The sequence below is a fragment of the Xenopus laevis genome, chromosome 5L, assembly GCF_017654675.1.
Source record: "Xenopus laevis strain J_2021 chromosome 5L, Xenopus_laevis_v10.1, whole genome shotgun sequence".
In the NCBI taxonomy this organism is placed as follows: Eukaryota; Metazoa; Chordata; class Amphibia; order Anura; family Pipidae; genus Xenopus; species Xenopus laevis.
The window spans coordinates 139,676,543-139,700,407 of record NC_054379.1 but is presented as its reverse complement, the minus strand read 5'-3'; the positions used below and the strand labels follow the sequence as shown (position 1 = coordinate 139,700,407).

The following is a 23,865-nucleotide window of genomic DNA, read 5'->3' as shown; positions in this document are numbered from 1 at the left end:
TTACAAGCTAAAAATGGTGAGGTATGAAAAATTCCTAGCAGAGATCTGCTTAAAAAAGAGGCCAACAGTACAAGTAAATATCAAAGAATCCCTTTCATTAGTTCCTTTGACAGTAACTCCAAGGCCTGTATAAATATCATCCTAAAATATTGGGGAAAATTAAAAAAAACGGACCCCAAATATGGCAATATGTTCCAAACCACTCCTCTATTCTCATATAGGAGAGGTAGAAGCATCGGGGAATGGATCAAACCTAAAACCCAGCACCATACAGAGGGTTACTCCCCAATAAATTCCGCTGGTACAATCCCATGTAGAAATTGTGGCCATTGTAATGGTATCATCCCTGGCAACTTGGTCACACATCACAACAGGGCACCAAGCATAACATTAGAGGGTTTTTTACTTGTGACAGTTGTGATGTTATTTATTGCATAAATTGCCCATGTGCTCTAGCCTATGTGGGACAAACCACTAGAGCCATAAAGGTTAAACTGAATGAACATAAATCTACAATAAACAGCTATCAACCCTCTATAGCACCAATTAGTGCCAATGTGAAATTAAAAATGGAACCAGGGAAATATAAAAAGGAAGGGAACAAACAAATGTAGGTGCAAGGCACTCCGGTACTCCACGAATGGATCAGAACGAAAGATAAATAAAAAATTTAAACCTTTATTGTACAAACATCTCTTGCCTGGCGCGTTTCGTGTCACTGGGACACTTAGTCATAGGCTTAATATAAAAAGGAAACCAATGTTGGCAAAACAATTTTTTTACCCATGGCCACAGTGTGGCACAAATTCGTTGGCAGATGCTTGAAAAACAGCTAAATGATAATAAGAAACGATTACTCCTTCAGAGAGAATGCTATTGGATTTGGTTGTTACAATCCAGATATCCCAAGGGCCTCAATGAAGAGTTTAACAAGTCTTGTTTTTTTTTTTGTTTGTTTGCAACATACTGATCCCATTATTAACAAGTGTTCCATTTCCCTTACAGATAAGAACATAATCTTTGTCCTTGCAACAGGACAGGTATTCTATTTATACGTTCAGCTGTATCTTTGTAACTATTATAAATCTAATCACGTGTCTTTTAGGCATTTGCTACATTGCATCAAATTTCAACTAAATTTTCCCCTTTATTATTATCGACAGTAGAGCAATAGCGGAAATTGAGAAACGACTATATGGCCCAGGTTAACTAATGGATAACAGATAACATCATTAGACAGACAGAGCTTATCTGCTGTGTAACTTGAGCTTTTTCTCCTTTGAATGGCTGCCCCCATTGCTACACAGCAGCTTATTTATATAAACAATAGTAGTGTTTCTGAAGCAAACACAGCAGTTTTACCAGTGCAGGGCAACAGTACATTATATTTTCATTACTTTAAAACACTTTTATTTTTTGATGTTACTGTTCCTTTAAGGGCAGAGACACACGTGGAGATTCAGGGAGATTTAGTCAAATCAACTCTTCTTTGGGCGACAAGTCTCCCCGAACTGCCTTCCCACCGGCAAGAATCAAAATCACTGGTGAGATGGCACTCGGAACGATTCATTTTCTGAAGTCACCCGAAGTTGCCTCATGAGGAAACTTTGGGTGACTTCGGAAAACAAAGTGCTCCGAGTGCCATCCTACTGGTGATTTACATTCTAGCTGGCGGGAAGGCAGTTCGGGGAGATTAGTTGCCCGAAGAAGAGGCGATTTGTTACCAGGAGACTAATCTCCCCGAATCTCTACATATGTCTCTGCCCTAAAGTATTTGTAGTGGCAGTGCACACTTATGCTAAAAAATACTATAGTGCTGGAACAGTTAGATCTGTAGAGGTGCCATAGAAGCACAGATAATATCGCACAAAACAAATTTTCATACGATATTCGGTGCGTTTTTGATGGGAAAAGAGCCGACCGATATCGGCTGAAGACTTGAATATTGGTCGGCTCGTCAATCAGGCTGGACGAAAATTTTGATTGTGTGACTTTGAAGGCACCTAAACATCGGCCATTGTTAGTGCTGAATCGTTAGATACAGGTAGGATTCTATTGTTTCTACCTGTATATCTACCTGTATATCTGACGATTCAGCTCTACACGTGTGTATTGAAATAAACAATCTTTCTTGGAAAGATCTTTTCCTAGAAAGATCGTAATTGTTAAGTCTATGGCCACATAGAAGCACTGCTTTCTACCCACCCAAGGAGTCCAGTAGAGTCCCAGCAATCAGCAAAACATGAGTCAGTAATACAGGCAGAAGGATTCTTTGCTGCTTGCAGAAGATATCTCCAGCATAATAACAAGCCAAAAGGACAATGTGCTAATCAGTTTTAGTTACACCTGCACATTGCAGTTATTATCAAGTGAAATGCACCTTTGCACTTTTTCTTTATCATATGAGTTTAGGGTTCCACTCACCAGCTGTCACAAATGATCAGATACAGAGGATACAGAGGAATATAAGTGTAAACAAGAAGAAGAGAAGAGAAGCAGAGAAAACCAACCTGGTTGTGGTGTGAAAAGTGCTTGAATGAGCCAAAGAGCCCTTCACAATGCAAAACATGCTATGTCAAGTTAAAAATATTCAATTAAAAATATTTAAATTGTGTTTTAATATGTAAACATCTAAATAAGTAGTTGCTGCTTAGTGCGTTATAGCATGCTTCCATTACTCTTACAAATTCCCTCCAAATCCATAAATACATAACTAAAAACAAAACAACAGGGGACACTGGTCAATACACATTTCTTGCCCATCATGATTTACTAGCAATTCCTCATTATAAGGTGTAGCTATTCCTAAATGACATTACTACACTTCCAAAAATATACAGGTGGTTTTTAATTTGTTTATTAGTAACCTGTAAGTGGGCAAGTAAGTACTATACTGATGATACTAAACTGTGCAAAACTATACATTTCATCCAGGAAGCTGCCACTTTGCAAAGTGATTTGACTAAACTGAAGAACTGCTCAGCATATTGGCAAAGGAGGTTCAATGACAAGTGCAAGGTTTTGCACTTTCGTAGTAATAATATAAATGCAAGTGATACATTAAGGGGGTGATTTATCAATTTTCAAATGAAAATGTATGATGTGTCTCAAATTTTTGTGTGCTAAAACTCCTAAATTCAAATGATGCTTTCATAAACTCAAATGTACGATATTGATTAAGCATGAAAAATTCGAATGTAAAACTTCGGCATCTAAAAGCTACCGAGTTCATGTGAAGTAAATGGGAGCTGCCTATGGCAAATGTAAAAAATTTTCAATGCACGTTTTTGAATTTTTTTGAGCTATTGATAATGATAAATAGAGTACAAATTAGAAGTATCGGAAGTTATTTTTCACGATTTATTTCAATCAATTTTGTTAAATTGCAAACATTACATTTTTTTTTTAAAAAAGAACCTTTCTAAAGGCCCCGATACACGGGCCGATAAAAGCTGCCGATAGACCGAGTTGGCAGCTTATTGGGCCGTGTGTGGGGCAATCCGACAGGCTTTCCCGATCGATATCTGGCAGAAAGTCAGCCAGATCTCTATCGGGCAGGTTGGAAAATCCCGTCGGATCGCAGCCGCATCTGTGCGTTTATGCAGTCCTGCGATCCAACCGCCCATATAGAATGCATTACGATCCGATCATTGGGCCCTAGGGCCCACGATCGGATCAGCCCGATATCGCCCACTTCAATGTGTGCATATCGGGGAGAGATCCGCTCATTTGGGGACATCACCAAACGAGCGGATCTCTAAGTCTATGGCCACCTTTATAAGAAGTATGATTGCTTCCTTTGTCTCCTCCCTGTTACCATGCATCCTAAGGGCACAACAAATCCTCTTTCTTTCAACCCAAGTAGTGAAAATATAATGTACTGTTGTGCTGCACTGGTATAGCTGGTGTGTTTGCAAACACAACAATTTTACTAGCTGAGGGCAACAGTACATTATAATGTCATTCCTTTAAAACACTTAAATTTTTTACTGTTCTTTTAACCTTCCAGGGCTGAACCCATGTATTGTTACAGTTGCTACCATACCTGAAAACCTATGTTTTTATAGTTGCTCTTCCTCTATCTCATGGGAACACAGTAGTCTAGATGGTAGTGGATTGATTTAAAGGAGAGTTAAAGCTTAACTAAAAAAGTGGGTTAAATGTCACTTACTGAGCTTAGGGACCCACTCACAATATACAGTACACATAGAATAGAAATGTCACAAGATAAGGCTGATTAGTACTTAATATAGATAATTACTACATGGCAGCACAGAAACCAGTGCAATTAGCATCAGAATTTAATAATCAACCCTGTAGCATCAGCTTATATAACAGGCCAACCTCATTTTCTGCTTGATAATTAGTGACGACCCCTAAGTTTAGCTTCTCAACAGCTGCTCAGAGCCCACTGAGCATGTGAGTGTCACAGACACTTTCCAAGATGGTGACCCCCTGTGGCAAGTTTGAAGTCCTGGATCATTGCTGCTATTGACCAGCTGAAACTTTAGGCTGGTGCAATAAATTCAATTTACAGAATATGGCATTTTTAGCCATATTCATTTTAAGTGTTTAATTCTCCTTTAACACAAATGTCTTATATGAATATATGCATAGTGGGATAAAGGCATTGGGGACACTTCTGGTGAACCCTTAATTTGAACATTTAACCCGTAGATGGGAATCACATTGCACTTGGACATTGAGGGAACAAGTTTAACCAGGTGATGTGAGAAGAACATGAGGAAAGTCAACAGTGTCGGACTGGGACGTCAGGGGCCCACCCAAAAACCATAGACCAGGGGCCCACCAATTAATCTTAGACCAGGGGCCCAACCTCTATTCTCCTAGTCTATTTTCTTTACATACTATACTCTATTTTTCCAACTATTTAGCCTCTTTGTTCTCATAAAAATTGGGAATGTCCATGAAATAGGCCAAATATTTAGCACCATGAGGACCCACTGACACCTGGGCCCACCGGGACTGTTCCTGGTATCCCGGTGGGCCAGTCCGACACTGAAAGTCAATGATCCCCAGAGAATCTGAATGACCCACTATGCAGAAAAAAATCAGCTTAGTGTTTTCCCACTTTTTAGTAAGTCATAAAATTGCATAATTTCAAGTTTTAAAGATTCCTTGAAAAGTATCCTGGTCACTCAATTGGATTCATTTATATTAGATACATCCCATTTGTTAAGGGAAATAAATGGACTTACTCAAGATTCTGACTGCATATTGGTGGGTTTAGATGTGGAAGCTCTGTATATGAGTTGGATGCTATCAGGACAATTTTTGAAAGAATCCATACACCTATCACCGAAAAACACAGTTTCATTCTACAAGCATTGGACTTTGTTTTACATCATAACATTTTTCTCTTTGATGGTACTCACTATCTACAATGTCAGGGAGTAGCTATGGGCATGAAATGCGCCCCTAGTTATGCAAATTTATACTTGGGTGAATGGGAGCGCCATGTCTTTTCGGATGATAGTTATGACATGACAGGTACATCGATGACATCATGTTGATATGGCATGGTCTGAAATACTTCTGAGAGAATTTGTATCCAAACTTAACATCAATAATTTCAACCTTTCTTTTACTATGAATTTCGATAGTTCCAAACTTGAATTTTTGGACATAGAAATCAAAAAGGACCCCCAAGGCCTAATATCCACCAACTTATTTCGCAAGAAGACAGCAAGTAATAGTTTACTTCATGCTAAATCTATGCACCCTTTCAAATGTATTGAGGGTATCCCCAAAGGACAATACATACGTTTGAGGAGAATTTGTTCCTCTGATGAGGACTTCAAAAACGAGGCGTACAAATTATATCAGAGGTTTAAAATGAGAGGGTAAAAATCACGGTCCCTTCACAAAGCATACCAATGGGACCTTTCCCAAAATAGGGAGGATTTGCTCTATAAACCCAAATCCAAATTAAATACAAGCAAAACCAGAAATCAGGGCCAGACCAGACTTATTCTGATACAATAACAATGATGCGGATATACGCAACATAATTTATAAGCACCGGGAAATCCTTTCCAAGGACCCCTCTCTCGGCCACTTGGTCACCCCTCGCCCACTATTTACCTACAAGAAAAATATCAGCATTGGCAACTTGCTGACACAAAGTCATTTTCAAAAACAACCTAATAAATTTTGCTGCAAAACAACGGGCAGCTTTAGATGTGGAGATTGCGAACAATGTCGTTTCATAAAACCATCTAAAATGTTTGGCAAAACTGGTCTTGAGTTTAAGATGTATCACTATACATGTTGCACTACTACCCACGTGATATATTTGTTTACATGCCATTGTGGCAGTCTCTATGTGGGGAAAACCAAGAGGCCCTTTAAAAGACGCATTTACAAACACTTATTAGATATAAAAAACTGCAATTTACTATCGAGCATTGCCAAACATATTCATTGCGCACATGGGGGCACGTTTGCAGGCTCCTTTTTTCAAGGAATAGATCGTATCCATGGTGACCTAAGAGGTGGGGATTTGGATAAGAGATTGCTCCAATTAGAAACAACCTGGATTTTTAGGCTAAACGCATACAAGTCAGAATTGGGATTGAATGGTCATTTAAACTTTCAAGCATTTATTTAGGAACAGAGAGCTTACATCCTGGTTTTGGCACTTGTATCTTTGTCCATTTTGTATTAATCTAGTGAGCCCTTAGATTGATATGGTTTTCATACTTTAACAAATCCAACACAGGACTATTTTATTTTGGTGTTGGAGTTATAATGAAACAGTTTTAATTATTATACATTATTATCATTTATTGTCATTATCTTCACAACCATGCTCTATTGGGTGAGACATGCAGCTGGGATGCTTTGAACATCATGTATATTGTGCCCTTAATTGATTATGTATCTATGCTAACTGGTATCCATTTATACAGTGAACTATGTGTTATAAAGGATTTTGATACTCGGACACTCCCACTCGTGGGTATGAGTGCCATCAAATGGATGACCTAAACACAGTAGATACGAAGATTGGTACTCCTTTAAGGATTTTATCAAGGCATACCACGCTGAGGACGTGTGACGTCACACGCACGTGGAAGATCACGTGACCACACCCTTAAAGGGGAAGGAAACCTCGTCGGCGCTAACCCCCCTCCCCCCTCCCGTGTATTGCCCCCCCTCCCTCCTCCCCCCTGGCCTACCCCTCCCGCTGGGCAAATGCCCCTAACTTGTTACTTACCCTTCTGCGCAGGTCCAGTTCAGGGAGTTCACAGCCGACATCTTCTTCCACGCGATCTTCTTCCTCCTTTGACCGGCGTTTTGGCGCATGCGCAGTAGGAGCATTTCGCCGGTACGGATCTACTGCGCATGCGCCAAAAGTCACGCGCATGCGCAGTAGATCGTACCGGCGAAATGATCCTACTGCGCATGCGCCGGTCAAAGGAGGAAGAAGATCGCGTGGAAGAAGATGTCGGCTGTGAACTCCCTGGACTGGACCTGCGCAGAAGGGTAAGTAACAAGTTAGGGGCATTTGCCCAGTGGGAGGGGTAGGCCAGGGGGGAGGAGGGAGGGGGGCAATACACGGGAGGGGGGGTGGGGGGTTAGCGCCGAGGAGGTTTCCTTCCCCTTTAAGACCCGTCCATTGCTGCACATTCGGCCTCTTGACAAAGCTGCGGGTGGCGGCGAAACGGTCGTCGAGGCTGGTGCGGTACTTGGGAGAAGGGGCCCCTCTCCAAGATCTTATGCTCACAGGCTTCTTAAGCATGGCGGTGGAATTTATTCTCTCTTCCTAAATTGGCAGATATGGAACCCGGATGCTAATCTCATCACACTCGCTCACTTCAATCCGCATAGCGGGGAAAACTACAAGAGTACGGTCTGTATACCTATTTGTGTTCTGTGAGAGTGGACAGGATATTTTGCGATTGTTTAATCGCTAAGGAAGTCACTGGACTGCAATACCTGGACTCCAAAACACCACTTATTACTATATGCGATACACAGACCCCTCTGCGGATCTATAATAACACATTCCATCTATCTACATTGTTGAATTGTGTTGTTGAGTTTATGGTTCTGGGTTAACTCTGCAAGACTCTAATAATTTGGGCAGTGCCCATGTTCCACGCTTTGCTATATTTAAGATCGCTTACTGTGTTGCATGTTACTCTATCAGCTGTGTGATAATTAATTATTGGTCATAACCAGTGGCATAGAGGTGTGCCCAATTACTCAGTGGCATAGAGGTGTGCCCAGGAGTCTGTTCCACAGCCATTATCACTATACATATCAATGAAACAGTTTTAATTATTATACATTATTATCATTTATTGTCATTATCTTCACAACCATGCTCTATTGGGTGAGACATGCAGCTGGGATGCTTTGAACATCATGTATATTGTGCCCTTAATTGATTATGTATCTATGCTAACTGGTATCCATTTATACAGTGAACTATGTGTTATAAAGGATTTTGATACTCGGACACTCCCACTCGTGGGTATGAGTGCCATCAAATGGATGACCTAAACACAGTAGATACGAAGATTGGTACTCCTTTAAGGATTTTATCAAGGCATACCACGCTGAGGACGTGTGACGTCACACGCACGTGGAAGATCACGTGACCACACCCTTAAAGGGGAAGGAAACCTCGTCGGCGCTAACCCCCTCCCCCCTCCCGTGTATTGCCCCCCCTCCCTCCTCCCCCTGGCCTACCCCTCCCGCTGGGCAAATGCCCCTAACTTGTTACTTACCCTTCTGCGCAGGTCCAGTTCAGGGAGTTCACAGCCGACATCTTCTTCCACGCGATCTTCTTCCTCCTTTGACCGGCGTTTTGGCGCATGCGCAGTAGGAGCATTTCGCCGGTACGGATCTACTGCGCATGCGCCAAAAGTCACGCGCATGCGCAGTAGATCGTACCGGCGAAATGATCCTACTGCGCATGCGCCGGTCAAAGGAGGAAGAAGATCGCGTGGAAGAAGATGTCGGCTGTGAACTCCCTGGACTGGACCTGCGCAGAAGGGTAAGTAACAAGTTAGGGGCATTTGCCCAGTGGGAGGGGTAGGCCAGGGGGGAGGAGGGAGGGGGGGCAATACACGGGAGGGGGGGTGGGGGGTTAGCGCCGAGGAGGTTTCCTTCCCCTTTAAGACCCGTCCATTGCTGCACATTCGGCCTCTTGACAAAGCTGCGGGTGGCGGCGAAACGGTCGTCGAGGCTGGTGCGGTACTTGGGAGAAGGGGCCCCTCTCCAAGATCTTATGCTCACAGGCTTCTTAAGCATGGCGGTGGAATTTATTCTCTCTTCCTAAATTGGCAGATATGGAACCCGGATGCTAATCTCATCACACTCGCTCACTTCAATCCGCATAGCGGGGAAAACTACAAGAGTACGGTCTGTATACCTATTTGTGTTCTGTGAGAGTGGACAGGATATTTTGCGATTGTTTAATCGCTAAGGAAGTCACTGGACTGCAATACCTGGACTCCAAAACACCACTTATTACTATATGCGATACACAGACCCCTCTGCGGATCTATAATAACACATTCCATCTATCTACATTGTTGAATTGTGTTGTTGAGTTTATGGTTCTGGGTTAACTCTGCAAGACTCTAATAATTTGGGCAGTGCCCATGTTCCACGCTTTGCTATATTTAAGATCGCTTACTGTGTTGCATGTTACTCTATCAGCTGTGTGATAATTAATTATTGGTCATAACCAGTGGCATAGAGGTGTGCCCAATTACTCAGTGGCATAGAGGTGTGCCCAGGAGTCTGTTCCACAGCCATTATCACTATACATATCATTGGTTCTTCTAACCCGCTTTACATAAAGCAGGTGGTGGGGTCAAATGATTTAAAACAGAGGGATCCCTCCTCCCATATGCTGCACCTTGTTTTTATATTTGTTTTTAATTGACATTTGGGGCATGGTTGTGAATAAATATTGTCTTTTTAAATTATTTGGATATGACTTCTTTGATTCATTGATACAGTCCTGGAGGTTAAGTCCTTTTCTCCAATTTTGTTATTTAATCCCTCTAGTTAACCCTTAACAAGCATTCCAGCCAAAATTCAAAGCACACAAAAACAAGCCAATAATAATAATTTAATTCACATTTAGCAACAGAGAATGAAGGAAATGAATGACACTGTGTCAGATCTGTGAAGTAAAGAACTGAAGCCTTGAGGGGCCCACGGGGGCTGCAAAATGAAGGGATCTCCTGGCAGTCCACGGGGGCTCCCTCCCTCCCGACCACCAAACTCTCACCCAAGTGTGTGCATGCATGAACATGGTGGCGGCACAGTAGCCGGTATTTCTGGGGCAATGGGGGGAGCAATTCTGGGCCAGCGGGGGCCTATGAGGGCTGGGGCCCATTGGGTTTTTTCCCGGTGTCCCGCCGGCCATTCCGACCTTGGTCATATTCCAGTCTCTATGAATTTCCAAATTGGAACACAATCCTAAATAATTCAAACTACACAAAAACAAAAAATAAAGATTGGTTCTAGATTGTCTCTGTACATTTTTTTATAACAATATTTTAATTGACATTGTCAATATTACAGTATAACAGTTGTGTTGCCTCCAAGAGTCTTGTCAGTACATATTGTAACAATTTTAACAAATCATACAAAAGCAAAAAAATAAAATAAAGCAATCTTAAATGCCACGCTGTATTGTGTAAAGCTTGACACAGGATAGTTGTAATAAATCTATTACAATTTACATTTGGGGTTATTTTTTGAGGTGAGGCTGAAAGTTGCCACACAAGAAAGAAAAAAGGAGTATTGAAAGCAATTGTTTGTTTAACCTCTAAGAAAATTGACATACGCAATTTATGCTGGAGTTTTGTAAAGCCTTCACATTTTCTATTTAGTAGGGCAGACAGTGGATCTCGTTTTATGTTAATATGAAACTTAGAAAAAATAATATTATACACTCTGGTCCAGAAGCGAACAACTATGGGGCATGTCCACCAAATGTGATACATGGAACCTGTTTGGGTGAACCCTCTAAATCAGCTGGTGTCTGCAGACATTACACTTTTAGATATTCTCTCGGGGGTTAAGTACCATCAGAACATAACCTTATAAGATGCCTTTAGCAATACTGTATTTTTTTAACTGGACTTGGTTATATCCCAACACGTACTCCAGGTTTCCGGTTCGAGGGTGGTCTTTAAAGGGATACTGTCGTGGGAAAAAATGTTTTTTTTCAAAATGAATCAGTTAATGGTGCTGCTCCAGCAGAATTCTGCAATGAAATCCATTTCTCAAAAGAGCAAACAGATTTTTTTATATTCAATTTTGAAATCTGACATGGGGCTAGACATATTGTCAATTTTCCAGCTGCCCCAAGTCATGTGACTTGTGCTCTGATAAACTTCAATTACTCTTTACTGCTGTACTGCAAGTTGGAGTGTTATCACCTCCTCCCTCCCCCCCCCCCCAGCAGCCAAACAAAAGAACAATGGGAAGGTAACCAGATAACAGCTCCCTAACACAAGATAACAGCTGCCTGGTAGATCTAAGAACAACACTCAATAGTAAAAACCCATGTCCCACTGAGACACATTCAGTTACATTGAGAAGGAAAAACAGCAGCATTTCTCTCCTACATGACTGGGGGCAGCTGGGAAATTGACAAAATGTCTAGCCCCATGTCAGATTTCAAAACTGAATATAAAAAAATCTGTTTGCTCTTTTGAGAAATGGATTTCAGTGCAGAATTAACTGATGAGTTTTGAAAAAAACATGTTTTCAGATGACAGGATCCCTTTAAGTCCCTTTCCCAAGTGTGGACATAGGGGTGTTCTCTTGGGTGAGATATTTTGTTATGGGTAATATATAGTATAGTTATCATATATTTGCGTTGTGATGGGTGCACACACCAACTTTCCAAAAAGGTTAAATTCCCTTCAACTGTTTCCCAATATTTCTTTAGGGACCTTGCATAATGTATAAACTGAGAGGCCCTAAATCTTTCTGATTGGGGGAGCTCATATCGATCCTGCAATTGTGACATTGACATGGGGCCCCTTGTTGTGAACAAATTTTTGTTTCTAGTTATGCCTTTAGACTGTCACCATTGAAAAGCTACTGGGTTTTGGAGTAATGGAGCCAATGGGGTTCATAGTGCATCAGCCCCACTGAGTATCTTACTCAATCCCATATATTTAAGGTGGTGTCCATACATAGGCCACTCTTTTAGATGTAGTCCATAAGAGTGCTTCTGCATTAAATGGGTTTTCTAATATTGTCCATTGAGGGTCTGCATGCCCTAAGTTTAGGGTGGGTATCACAGTCAGTTGAGCTGCATAGCAATAATGGACAAGGGAAGCCTAAACCTCCTTGACTTCTTGGGGCATATTTCCTATTGACCCGGAGAGGAGGGGTTATTTGCCTAAATGAAGGCTATCATTTTAGACTGGAAAGATTTGAGGTCCAGAATATTAATTTGAACTGGTAGGGTACAAAAATAGTACAAAATCTTAGGCAGCAAAGTCATTTTTATAGAACTGATCTGACCTATCCATGAGATTTGGTATCTATTCCATTCTATCATCATTTTTGTTATATATAACTTCCGGTAATTGTGCTTATATAACCTAGAATGTCGTACTGTAATGTTTACCCCTAAATGGATACACAGTCAGGTTGCCATTTAAATGAAAAATTCAATAAAATTCAGTTCAACCATTTCTTGCAGGAGAGTGAGTTTAAGTGCTTTGAACTTATCATGATTAATAGAAAGACCTGAAATTGCCCCACATTTGTCCAGTAAATTATACAAATTGGGGAGGATACTAAGATTTAATTTAAAGGACATGTAAAGGCAAAAAAATAATCCCATTTTTACTTTCTTTAATGAAAAAAAAACCTATCTCCAATATACTTTAATTAATTAAAAAATGTGTACCGTTTTTATAAGAAACCTGACTGTATGCAGTGAAATTCTCCCTTCGTTTACTGCTGTGAATAGGAATTGTCAGACGGTTCCTAACTGCTGAGCAGCGAAACAATCATACTTATGAACAGCAGGGGGAGCCCCCGCCTTACTTCCCAGCCGTGCAGAACTCAAGCGGCTTTGTTTATGACGATCCCTAAGCAGCCCAGACCACACTGAGCATGTGCACAGTCTTAGTCTTGCAAAGATGTTTAACAAAGTTACAAGATGGTGACCCCCTGTAGCCAACTTTGAAAGCATAAATTATTTGTTTGATTAGGCTTGTGGTGCAGTAAGTTCATGTTTATATTTAGTATACAAAATACAGCATTTCTAGCCTTATTCTATTTTAGACTTTACATGCCCTTTAAGGTGAACAGGTAACAACTAAGTAGTGGTGGTGTGCCACTGTGCCTCTGGGCACAAAATCTGGCCTCATTCATCCCATTCTTTCAGTAAGCTGGTTTCTCCGACCCAACTGGACCTCTCCCCTTACAACTATTTAAAGGACACATTCCTTCACATCAGCTTGTCAAACATGACAAGGATGAGGATTTAAACTCTTAGATATGAGGCAAGAGCACTGTCCATATTTTGTAACAAGTCCTGGAAAACAAAGGTATAGCATATGAGTTAGAACACTTGTTCTCTGAGTGTTTAAGTTATTGATTCCTTTTTCTCTATACAATAGTATTTTGACTTGCTTTGCTTCTGTACCAGCAGTTTAGTATATTGGAGCTCTGGGGTCACCATTCTCTGGCACATCAACTTATTAGATTGCTCCAACGCTGGTTTCAGGTTATAGCCAAGAATCCTGGCTATCCCAGACTGGTATGGCTTTAAAGATTTATCCTGCATTTTTTCTGGGTCAACTTCACCCTCCAGGCATGTCATACTAATTTGTGCCCTAAGCTTTCTAAGTTCCTCTACTTCTCGTTGCATCTTCTCTCTTCCATACATATCAACACGGTTCCAGAAGGAATGATTGAAATAAACATACAATTGCCAGTCTAACTCATTCCAGCTCTTAATCATGTCTTGAGTTTCCTTGGAGAGATTCTTCTTTGTGCTGTTACTCCTTGTGTTGAGTGGAAATGATAGCACATCCTCTAGAGTCCAACACAACGCATCCTTTAAGAGCACCAGTGATTCATCAAAGTAATCTGTGATCAGTACAAGATCAAATATTGTTTCAACTGTTCTCCAATTCAGCTGGAAATTTTTGTTCGATGAAATTCCATCAGGATTTAAACCCATGTCAAACATCATGAGGTTCTTTGCATAGTTCCTGCTCAGGCCCTTGCTCTCATAATATTTTGATGCATTGTGGAGAAAGTCCTCCAGGCTTTTAGCTTTGGAGAAGACACCTATGGATTTATAGTAGGAGAAAGAGGACTCCATTTGGGAAATTGGGTTGCGAAGAATTGTGAAGTAAAATGTGTCTCTGGGCATCACATTGTCTACCTGAAAAGGAAAAACAAACATAATCATGGTCACCAAGAAGCCAAACTCTGAATGCTTATTTCAAATAAAAATTCCCAGTATAATATAAACATGTTGGAAGTGTTGAGTATAAATATTTTCTTCTTTTTATACTTGATAAAACCAAAGGAGCACTGTTATATTTTTGAGGATGAGTATGGGGAACATAATAAAAGTAGTTTAGTATCATAAATCTTTTTATTGCCATTCAGTGCTATAATTACTACAAAAAGGTTAATTTAGCCTTTGAAGACAAATTTCTTTGACAGCTTTATTACAAGGCTTAAAATATACTGGGTGTATTATTTGCTTTTTCAGCCTCTACCATGTTAAGAACATTGACATGAATGGTTGGGTGGAGAAGAAAGAAGAACTTTTGGTACCCATGGGGCCAGTCCAACACTTTTTTACTTAAAGAAGTATCGATACTATCTTTAAGATATAAACAACCCGGATGTAACACAAGGATTGTATCTGCTCCAGAATGAGACTACAGGTTAACCTTGTGCCTTCAACATACGACCCAAGGCTAGAGAAGCAGATGGCCTACATTATGCCTAGCAACCCTTACAAAGGCACATGCACTTTTGTGACTTAAAACGGACAACAAATCCCAGAAATACTTGGTAAACCGTCCACCATATCAAACAGTATTTAGTGCCTGGCATGATAAATGCTCCACACAGGGGCAATACTCTCTTCCTTGCTGCCTGAGGCAGCTCCTGCGATGCATCCCCCCAGCTCACCAACACTTACCTTTTCTGCTCAGAAGCAAGTGCAGGGGGGAGGCTGCATTTCTAGTGCAGAAAGTGCAATTTCCAGTTTAATAACCAGAAATGTGGCTCTTAAAGTTACCAGGAGATGCTGTCGGCTGAGATAAGTTTCTCAACCCACCTCATGGCAAATGTTCACTGACAGGACTGCTAGCTGGAGGGGACTACAACAGAGTTTAATCAAATTAACTTGATCTAATGAACCTCAAACAAACCATCCCAAACCCTTGGGGAATGCAATTTGTTTTTCAAGAACAATGTTGGAACCTAAATGTTGGTCCAATTTACAGAATAGTAAATGAAAAGTAGATTGAGTGACTGGTCAAGTGTAACGCGGTACCAGTAGTAGCTCCAGGCGAGTCCATATATTCCCACACATATTTGTGGTGAAGCCCCTGTCTGTAAGACCTACCAGCTTCCTGACAGCCTTTTAATAGGAGCTGTAATTCATCAACAAATACTGGTCATATTGGAAATATTGTCCATCCATCATGTGGAACAACCGACTGTACCTCAGTAAACTGGAACCTCATGTGTTGGCACATAATATGGAACATGCTGCAGTTGCCTGGAACAAAGCCATCCACAAACCTTGAAGAGAAATAGCTAGGATAATTAAACTGTGAGTTTCCATTAGTGGGGTGTGCAAAACTCAGGTTTCTCAGGTCCCCAAATCGAAACAATATGTTCATGATGGTACTGCTGCCAGTCTTGTGGGTTTTTAAGAAGAAGATGTGCCTGTGGGGAGTGCAAGAACCTTTCACAGTTTTCCCATTCTCCTTTGATTTTTTATCCTCAAGATCCAAAATACGTTTTAGAATCAACTCAGATTTTCCCAGCAGTTCACGTTGTTCTGTCCCATGAATGTTGTTTAATTGACTGACATTGTGGAGGGCTTGTAGGAGCTTTCCAATATATTGTTGGGTTGTTTGAGTGGGAAGTAGATGTCCGTTGCACCTGGATTGGAGAGAACAAAGCTCGTCAATAAGAGGTGTTTCTGCTTGTGTGGCATTTTTAATTGTTATTATACTTCATTCATATAGCATTGACTTGTTTTTTTTTGTTTTCAATAATTTTATTGAGTTTTCCATAAACACAATAGAATATATTACGCAGATTGAGTATGTCAAGATAACAAAAGAAAAGAATATACAATGCTGTATAACATGCCAAAGATACAAACAAATATCTATAAATCTATACTCAAAGGAACACATTCCAAAGGAAAATAATTAACATAGTAAATAAAATAATGAAGTGAAACAATAATAAACCAAACTTCACTCAGTGGATTTACAATTTTATGTAAAAAGAATTTTCAACAAAAATGGCAAGTATCCAAAATATTCATGAACTGATAAAGCCACCTAACTTAATTTGGGTCCCTTGACAAAAAGTTATAAAACTCTAAAGTCCAGAATCACACGCCCTGTATTGTATACTAAGAGAAGAAAATGTGGCAAAGAAAATTAAATTACAAGATGCAGATCACAGTATTGGCTGCCACTTTGTAACTTGTGTGGCTGAATGACACAATATTAGAGGATGGGTAGTGGGCATGAGAAGGAAGCCTATGTGCCATCCCTGCTTATCCCTCATGAATATACTGCCTTCTCAGTAGTAATTTGGATTTCCATACATTGTCTACTAAAAAATCATGTACACATTAAATAAACCCATTTGGGTTGTTTTGCCTCCAATAAAGATTAATTATATTTTAGATGGGATTAAGTACAAGCTACTGTTTGCATAATTCTTGTGCTTTCTGGATAAGGGGTTTCTGTAAAATGGATCCCATATCTGTAGTCTTAGATTATGAATGTCTACATCATACACAAATGTCCCCTTTAAAATCATTATACATTTTAATTAATGTATAGTGGAATGTACTGTGCATTACCATTTCTTTCATTCTGCGCCCTTTTGTGCACCTTAGGGTCATTTGACTTGTGTCCTGGGTGTCAGTAAATGATGTTCCTAAGTCTACTGTTTTTTCTCTCTAGTATCCTCTTTAAGAAGATCATTTTTAGGCTTATTTATATGTATTTTAGATATTTAGTTTGTGTTCAGACTTGCTAATGAAGAACATTGTCTTAGGTCCCTTACCTCCAGAACTCACCGACAGCCAACATTCTTGTGACAAAGGATATCCCAAAGAGAAGAGAAACAACAAAGAACACTTTCTTGAAATTCAGGCATCTGCAAGATGTAGTAGTAAACTATTTTAAGTGAATGCTCAAAAGATACAATTCTTTATAAACAATACATTGATGGTCTGTAGGTGGTACTGTAGGTATCTACATAATACCTGGCACCCAAATAGGAAGCAGGGAACACAACTCTCAATGAACTTCAGATTAAATGCAGAAAATGTCCAGGGCACCTGAGAATTTTTGAATGTTTATTGTTTTTTGTTTCAGTGTGGTTCAGTAGTCCTTTCTAAAGAACACACGGGAACTGCTCAAATAAAAGACAGCACCCCGAGCAAAGCTTGAGAAAATGTAAAAGTCTCTGAAGTCTATTGCAACCAGATGTGGAAGATTTATATTCTTATAACCAGGCCCGGATTTGTGGCAAGGCCGCATAGGCCTGGGCCTAGGGCGGCAAAAAATAGGGGCGGCAGCCGCATTATGGGGACGTTCGCGTCCCCATTCAACTACACCAGCTGCGCTGTGTTTTTTCGCCGGCGCGCTGGGAAGGTGGGCGCTAGGAACGCGCTGCCGCCTGGTCGGACCACGCGGCCTAGAGGTGGCCAGGGAAGAAATCCGGCCCTGCTTATACCCCAATAACAGTAGCCAGTGTTTAAATAGCTCCTTACACTTTTGGGTTTGGTTCCTTGAGTCAATCGCCATGTGCAGTCACCTTGACACCTTGAATTCACCAGCATTGTGAGATCCAGTGACAGGACTGGGGCACATTTATCAAATGTCACATTTTTAACGGTTTGAGGATAGTATATGTAAGTGAGAGTTTGTTTCTGCCAATTATTAGTATGACAACTAGTTGGGTTGTCAAAAATAATCATAACATGGGAAAAATGTATTTCTAATAAATTTAAATTATGATGAATTTTCCTGCAGCAAGAGCAGCTTTTCACAACTCTTTCCTTGGCTGACTAAGAAAATTTGGAGCAGAGTTGTTGCATAGAATGGTGTTTTTCATTGGCTAAAGCTGGTCATTATTTTGTGTAAAAAAAACAAAAAAACAACGAGTTTAGTAGACTGATGAGCCTGATCGTTAATGTGGTGGCTCACCTTTAAGATAACCTTTAGCATGTTGTAGAATGGCTATTTCTAAACTACATTATTTGCCTTCTTCTAACTTTCAAATGGAGGTAACTGAGCCCATCAAAAAAACAAATGCGCTGTAAGGCTACACATGTATTGTTATTGATACTTTATAAAACTCATATTACTCATATTACTCATATTACTCATATTACTGTTCAGACTAATAATATTCCAGTCTCTTTTTTAAATCAGTGCATGGTTGCTAGGGCAATTTGGACAAATTGTAAACTGGAGAGCTGCTGAATAAAAAGATAAATATCTCAACAACCACAAATAAAAAATAAAAACAAATTCCATATTTTTTTTTCGAAATATCACTCTCTATATCATACTAAAAGTAAACTCAAAGGGGAACAACCCATTTAAAATGTCTCGTCAGCCTTTGACGAAAAAGAAAATGTGAATTTTCCTTTTCATTCAGGCGAGGTTTTATTGATATATACAAGATACATACAATATACAGAGACAATATACAAGTTTATGAACATCATATGTCAGTGGCAACAACAGATTCATACAATACAGTACAATATATCAGTGGTACAAACAGTTTCACCGAATAGTAAGTTGCTGCATTAAATGCGCCAGCCTATTCTGGCATACTGAATTGTGTTTCTCATTTGTGTATACATATACTTCTCTAGTTCTCATTGCTTATTCATGCTACTTTCCCAATTTTCATACAAGGGGGGTTGAGATATGATTCCACTTCTATGCGCCAGAAACTGTGTTTGGCATAAGAAAGTCACTGCTGCCTGTGTTTTCAGCAATTCAGGTATAATATTTAGGAGACACAGTTTAGGTCATTCAGGATGTTAGCACCAGTAAAATTCACCAGAATCATAAATACCTTTCCCAGAATCCAACTTTTTCAGGGCAGTCCCATATTGTATCTATTAGAACCCCCTATGTTACAGTGCTGGCATTGGAGGAAAAATTGTGGTTCCATTCTGTGTAGACTGGACCTTGTATTGTAAGCTTTATGGACCATATACATGTTTAAGTCTATATTTTGGGGAGACAGAGAGCATTTTGGAGGCACATTGCCATTTTAGTATTCCGTTTTAGCTGGTTAAGGTCTTTGTCCCAGACCATGGCCGGACCAAGCTAACCAAGTGCATAGGCAACCTGACCGGCCACCCCGCTCCCCCACCCTGCGCCTGCCTTACTGCAACCGGGGAGGGAGGGAAGAGTGACAGACATGAAAGAGTGGAGGGGAGAGTGAAAGAGTGGAGGGGAGAATGAAAGAGTGGAGGGGAGAGTGAAAGAGTGGAGGGGAAAGTGAAAGGAGGGGAGGGAGGTGAGAGTGACAGGAGGGGATAGAGTGGAGACTGACAGGAGTGAAGGAGGGGAGAGTGATAGGAGGGGAGGGAGGGAGAGTGATAGGAGGGGAGGGAGGGGAGAGTGACAGAAACAGCTTACAGTCTAAAATAAAAATTTCCTGTGAGGAAAAAATTTGATATTTTACTGGCAACTTAATTTGAGCTTCTATAAAGATATATCCTCTTGCAAAAAGAAGAAGAGAGCAGCAAATGCAGTTTATGAAGGAGTTTAAGTGCCTAATAACTTTTGCTTTATAACAAATACTCTAGCAATTGGCATATCTTTCTATCTATCTACAGTATATATCATCTATCTGTCTGTCTCTGTATTAGCTATGCACCTATTTACTGTATTATCTGTATATCCACACGAATTACTATAAGTATAAGGCAGTGAAAACAAGCAGGTGGGACATACTTCATTTGTAATGACTGTTTCCAAGTTTTGATGGGTCTTATCAGCTTAAGCATTCTTTGTACAATGTAACATAATCTGCCTCTTTTAACTAAGTAGAGATACTTTTCTACCAATGTTTTTAAGATTCCTTTTAAAGCTATATAGTGTCAGACTGTTCCCATACAGAGATAGGGAAAGACCATGACACCTGGACACACTGGGAATGTTCCTGGTATCATAGTGGACAAGTCTGACATATATTGTATTATTTCACAAAATGTGCTCCTCTCCCCATGACTGAATAACATCATACAGAGGGCGCCCAATAGTCTTAGATCTGAACATCTAATGAGATATATAATATTTTTCGCACTTACCTGAAGTCACTTGAGCCTTGCTTCAGAACCATGGCTAAAGGAAATAAATATTCTGTCCAAGTGGAAAACAATAATGTTCTCTATCCACGAATCAATGAGCTTGGTCTTCTCTCATGTAACTTTCCCTCCACGCAATCATCCTTCTTCTCTATGAAAGGTTATATAGTAAACTTTGATGGAAACTGATAATACAATCCAATCCAATTGCAAAAGGTAATTGATATGAAGATTAATGAATAACCTGGCTATGATGCTTATGAGAACCTTGAATATATAGGATGTGATGTGTCCAACATATGGCAAATGTCTCTTTACCAACAAAAGTGGAAATGTTCCATGTTGGGAAGGAACCAACTCCCTACAATAAACGTTATTTAACTGCAGCAGCACCCGAACGTACATGTGTCATAAACTAGGGTTGACGGTAGTTAAACAGCTAGTAACATGCCATAAGATGTCTGTCTTTAGCAGATATCCTGCATTCCTTTCTGATCATCCAAATTGTACCCAGTGCTGCTGTCAAAAAAGTGGTATAAATAAAGTGAATGTAGTAGTGAATTGTGCATAGTGAATCAGATATTTGCCTTTATTTCCTAACTTGCAGCAGTCTCATCGAAACTAATTGGTGTATGAAAGAAGACTATATTGAAACTTGACTCTCAGACTCACCAATCCATAACCACATCTGCATTTCATACCTGTCACCAACTCAGTACTTGCAGTTTTTGCATTTACTAAGCCTATTGCAGGACCTTACAACCAGAATTTTAACATTTGTATTACAGAGTGCTGTGGGCCATACCTTGAATTAGATGTGCCAACAGCACCAGGACAAGGTATAAATTGCATGTTGCATTGTGCAGGGGGTTTATGTATTTATATACAGGTATGGGACCTTTTCTATTTCAATATTTTTATTGACAGAAGGAAAAAAAATCGTGTAACAGACAGATCAAAAGGATTGACATCATCACTGTGCACTTATAATCAGATACAGGAAGCATATTACAGTGAGAAGATGATACAAACAATAAAACAAAAAAAGAAAAGGATTTGTATAGATCAGTCGTCTGTCTATCATTGTGTGTTGAAACAGAGCAAAACTACATTGCATATATCATGTAACTCGAAACAAAGAAATCGAAGACAGTTGTTTTCTTTTGGAAAGAAAAAAAGGAAAATAAAATAAGTTAGACCAATAAGTAGACACACGTGTCGAACAGTCAGGTGTATCAAAGGTGGGTTACATCATATACATGGGGAGTTTGAGCAGTATCAGATACCAGCATATCAACTTTAGGCAATTTCCATATAAAGGAGCCATGTCAATTATGATCAGATTGCGGTATTAAATATTATGATTGGTCTCATGTTAAAAGGTTTGCCAGGCAAGGATCTTATAAGGAAAGTGTAGAGACCGGTAGGGTACCGTGGAATCTGTAATCTATCCAGGGTTGCCAGATATCTACAAAGGTCTGATACTTATCCAGGTGGATACTGGTTAGTTTTTCATTAACGAGAATCCAATCCAGTTTCGTTTTTACCATGCTATATTGTAGAGAAGGTGATTTCCATGCCTTAGCAATAACCTGTCTGGCGGCCAAGAAAATATGATTAAGTAAGCGAACCTGTTTCCTGGGGACGTCACCGGGGACAGCTCCCAATAAGGCAACGTATGGGTCTCTTTTCGAGTTGAGATGTAACACAGAAAAAATAAGGGTATAAATCCGTATCCAGAATCTCACAGCCATGGGACACGACCACCAAATATGGAACATGGATCCTGATGCAGGACAACCCCTGTAACATGTATTGTTACAATCTGGATAAAATTTAGCTAATCTTTCTGGGGTTGAATACCAGCGAAATAATACCTTATAACCTGCTTCCAGAATGACTGTGTTGATAGAGCTTTTGCGTGTATTATCCCAAAGCCGTAACCAATCCTGTTCAGGTAATGATTTCCCTATATCTATTTCCCATTTGGTAATATATGGTAAATCTAGTAACCTGGCTGGCGTGTTAAATTGTAAGTATAGAATTGAAACGGCTCCTTTAGGGCTGCACCTTTTGTACACCAACGTTGATAGAACGAGCTAGACATATCGTGAGTTTTAGTGGAATTCCAACATTTCTGTATAAAATGTAAAACCTGATAAGCTCTGAACCTCTCCGAATCTGGAAGTTAATAATAAACTAAGAGATATTGGATAGTGTAGGGACCTCTGGTGTTTATTAGGGATTTGACAGATATCAGCCCATTTAGTATCCACCAGTGAAAGAGGTGTTTTTGCAATCCAGCTGGGAAAGCTGGGTTACCAAATATAGGTGCTGCAGGATTGTGAGGGGTAATAAATGGGTGCTTACGGGAAACTATATCCCATATTTGTAGGGAACAAGTGAAGCAAGGGCTCATAGTTTTAGGTTGAGATTTCTTGGGTAGCCAAAGGAACGAAAAGGCATCATAGGGGGCAGCAAAGGCATTCTCAATTGCAACCCACTGGGGGGGGGGGTCTGAGGTGCAGTGTAAAGTCGGGAGTTGACATAACTGTGCTGACCAGTTGTAGTATCTGAGATTGGGCAAGCCTAAGCCACCATTAGATAAAGATCTATATATAGTATATTCCTATTTACCCTGGGAAATTTATTGTTCCATACAAATTTGAGTATTTTAGTTTCAAATTTTTTTAAATCTTGGAGGTTAAGCGACAGGGGAAGCACACAGAAATACAATAATTTAGGGAATAGTGTCATCTTAATAGCCCAAATGCGACCTATCCATGAAATGTGGTATTTGCTCCAGTCCTCTAGGCACTTGCCTAGTTTGCGATATATGTTGGAATAGTTTACGTTATATAATGTATCATAGGAATTGGTCAAATGGATGCCTAGAAAGGAGACTGATGTTTTCTGCCATTGAAATGAGAAGTTAAGGGTGAGCACTTTGGTTAAATCATGAAGGAGCCTATATTAAGAGCCTCAGTCTTTTCCGGATTAATAGTTAATCCTGAGAGATTACCAAATTTGGTCAATACGATGCAAAGATTAGGCAGGGATGTCATAGGCTGTGTCAAAAAGAGGATCACATCATCCAAGAAAAGGCTAATTTTGTGTTGTCTATCGCTGATTTTGAGGCCTCAAACATCTGGGTTAGCCCTGATTGTCTCTGCTAGGGGTTCAATGGCTATGTTAAACAATAGTGGGGATAAGGGGCATCCATGTCTGCTGCCCCTTGAGATTGGGAAAGATTCAGGCATGTTGCAACCAATACG

General features: G+C 40.0%; 1 protein-coding gene across 1 annotated transcript; it reads right to left on the bottom strand.

The window, feature by feature from the left end:
* Positions 1-13,257: 13,257 nt before the first annotated feature.
* Positions 13,258-20,726, bottom strand: LOC108716235 (galactose-3-O-sulfotransferase 2). Its single transcript, XM_018262357.2, has 4 exons — positions 20,594-20,726; positions 17,314-17,406; positions 15,720-16,164; positions 13,258-14,416 (listed from the first exon to the last, which is right to left on the bottom strand). The coding sequence occupies exons 1-4, from the start codon at positions 20,623-20,625 to the stop codon at positions 13,610-13,612; spliced, it is 1,377 nt and encodes a 458-aa protein (XP_018117846.1). The 5' UTR covers positions 20,626-20,726; the 3' UTR covers positions 13,258-13,609.
* Between the last annotated feature and the right edge of the window lie 3,139 nt (positions 20,727-23,865).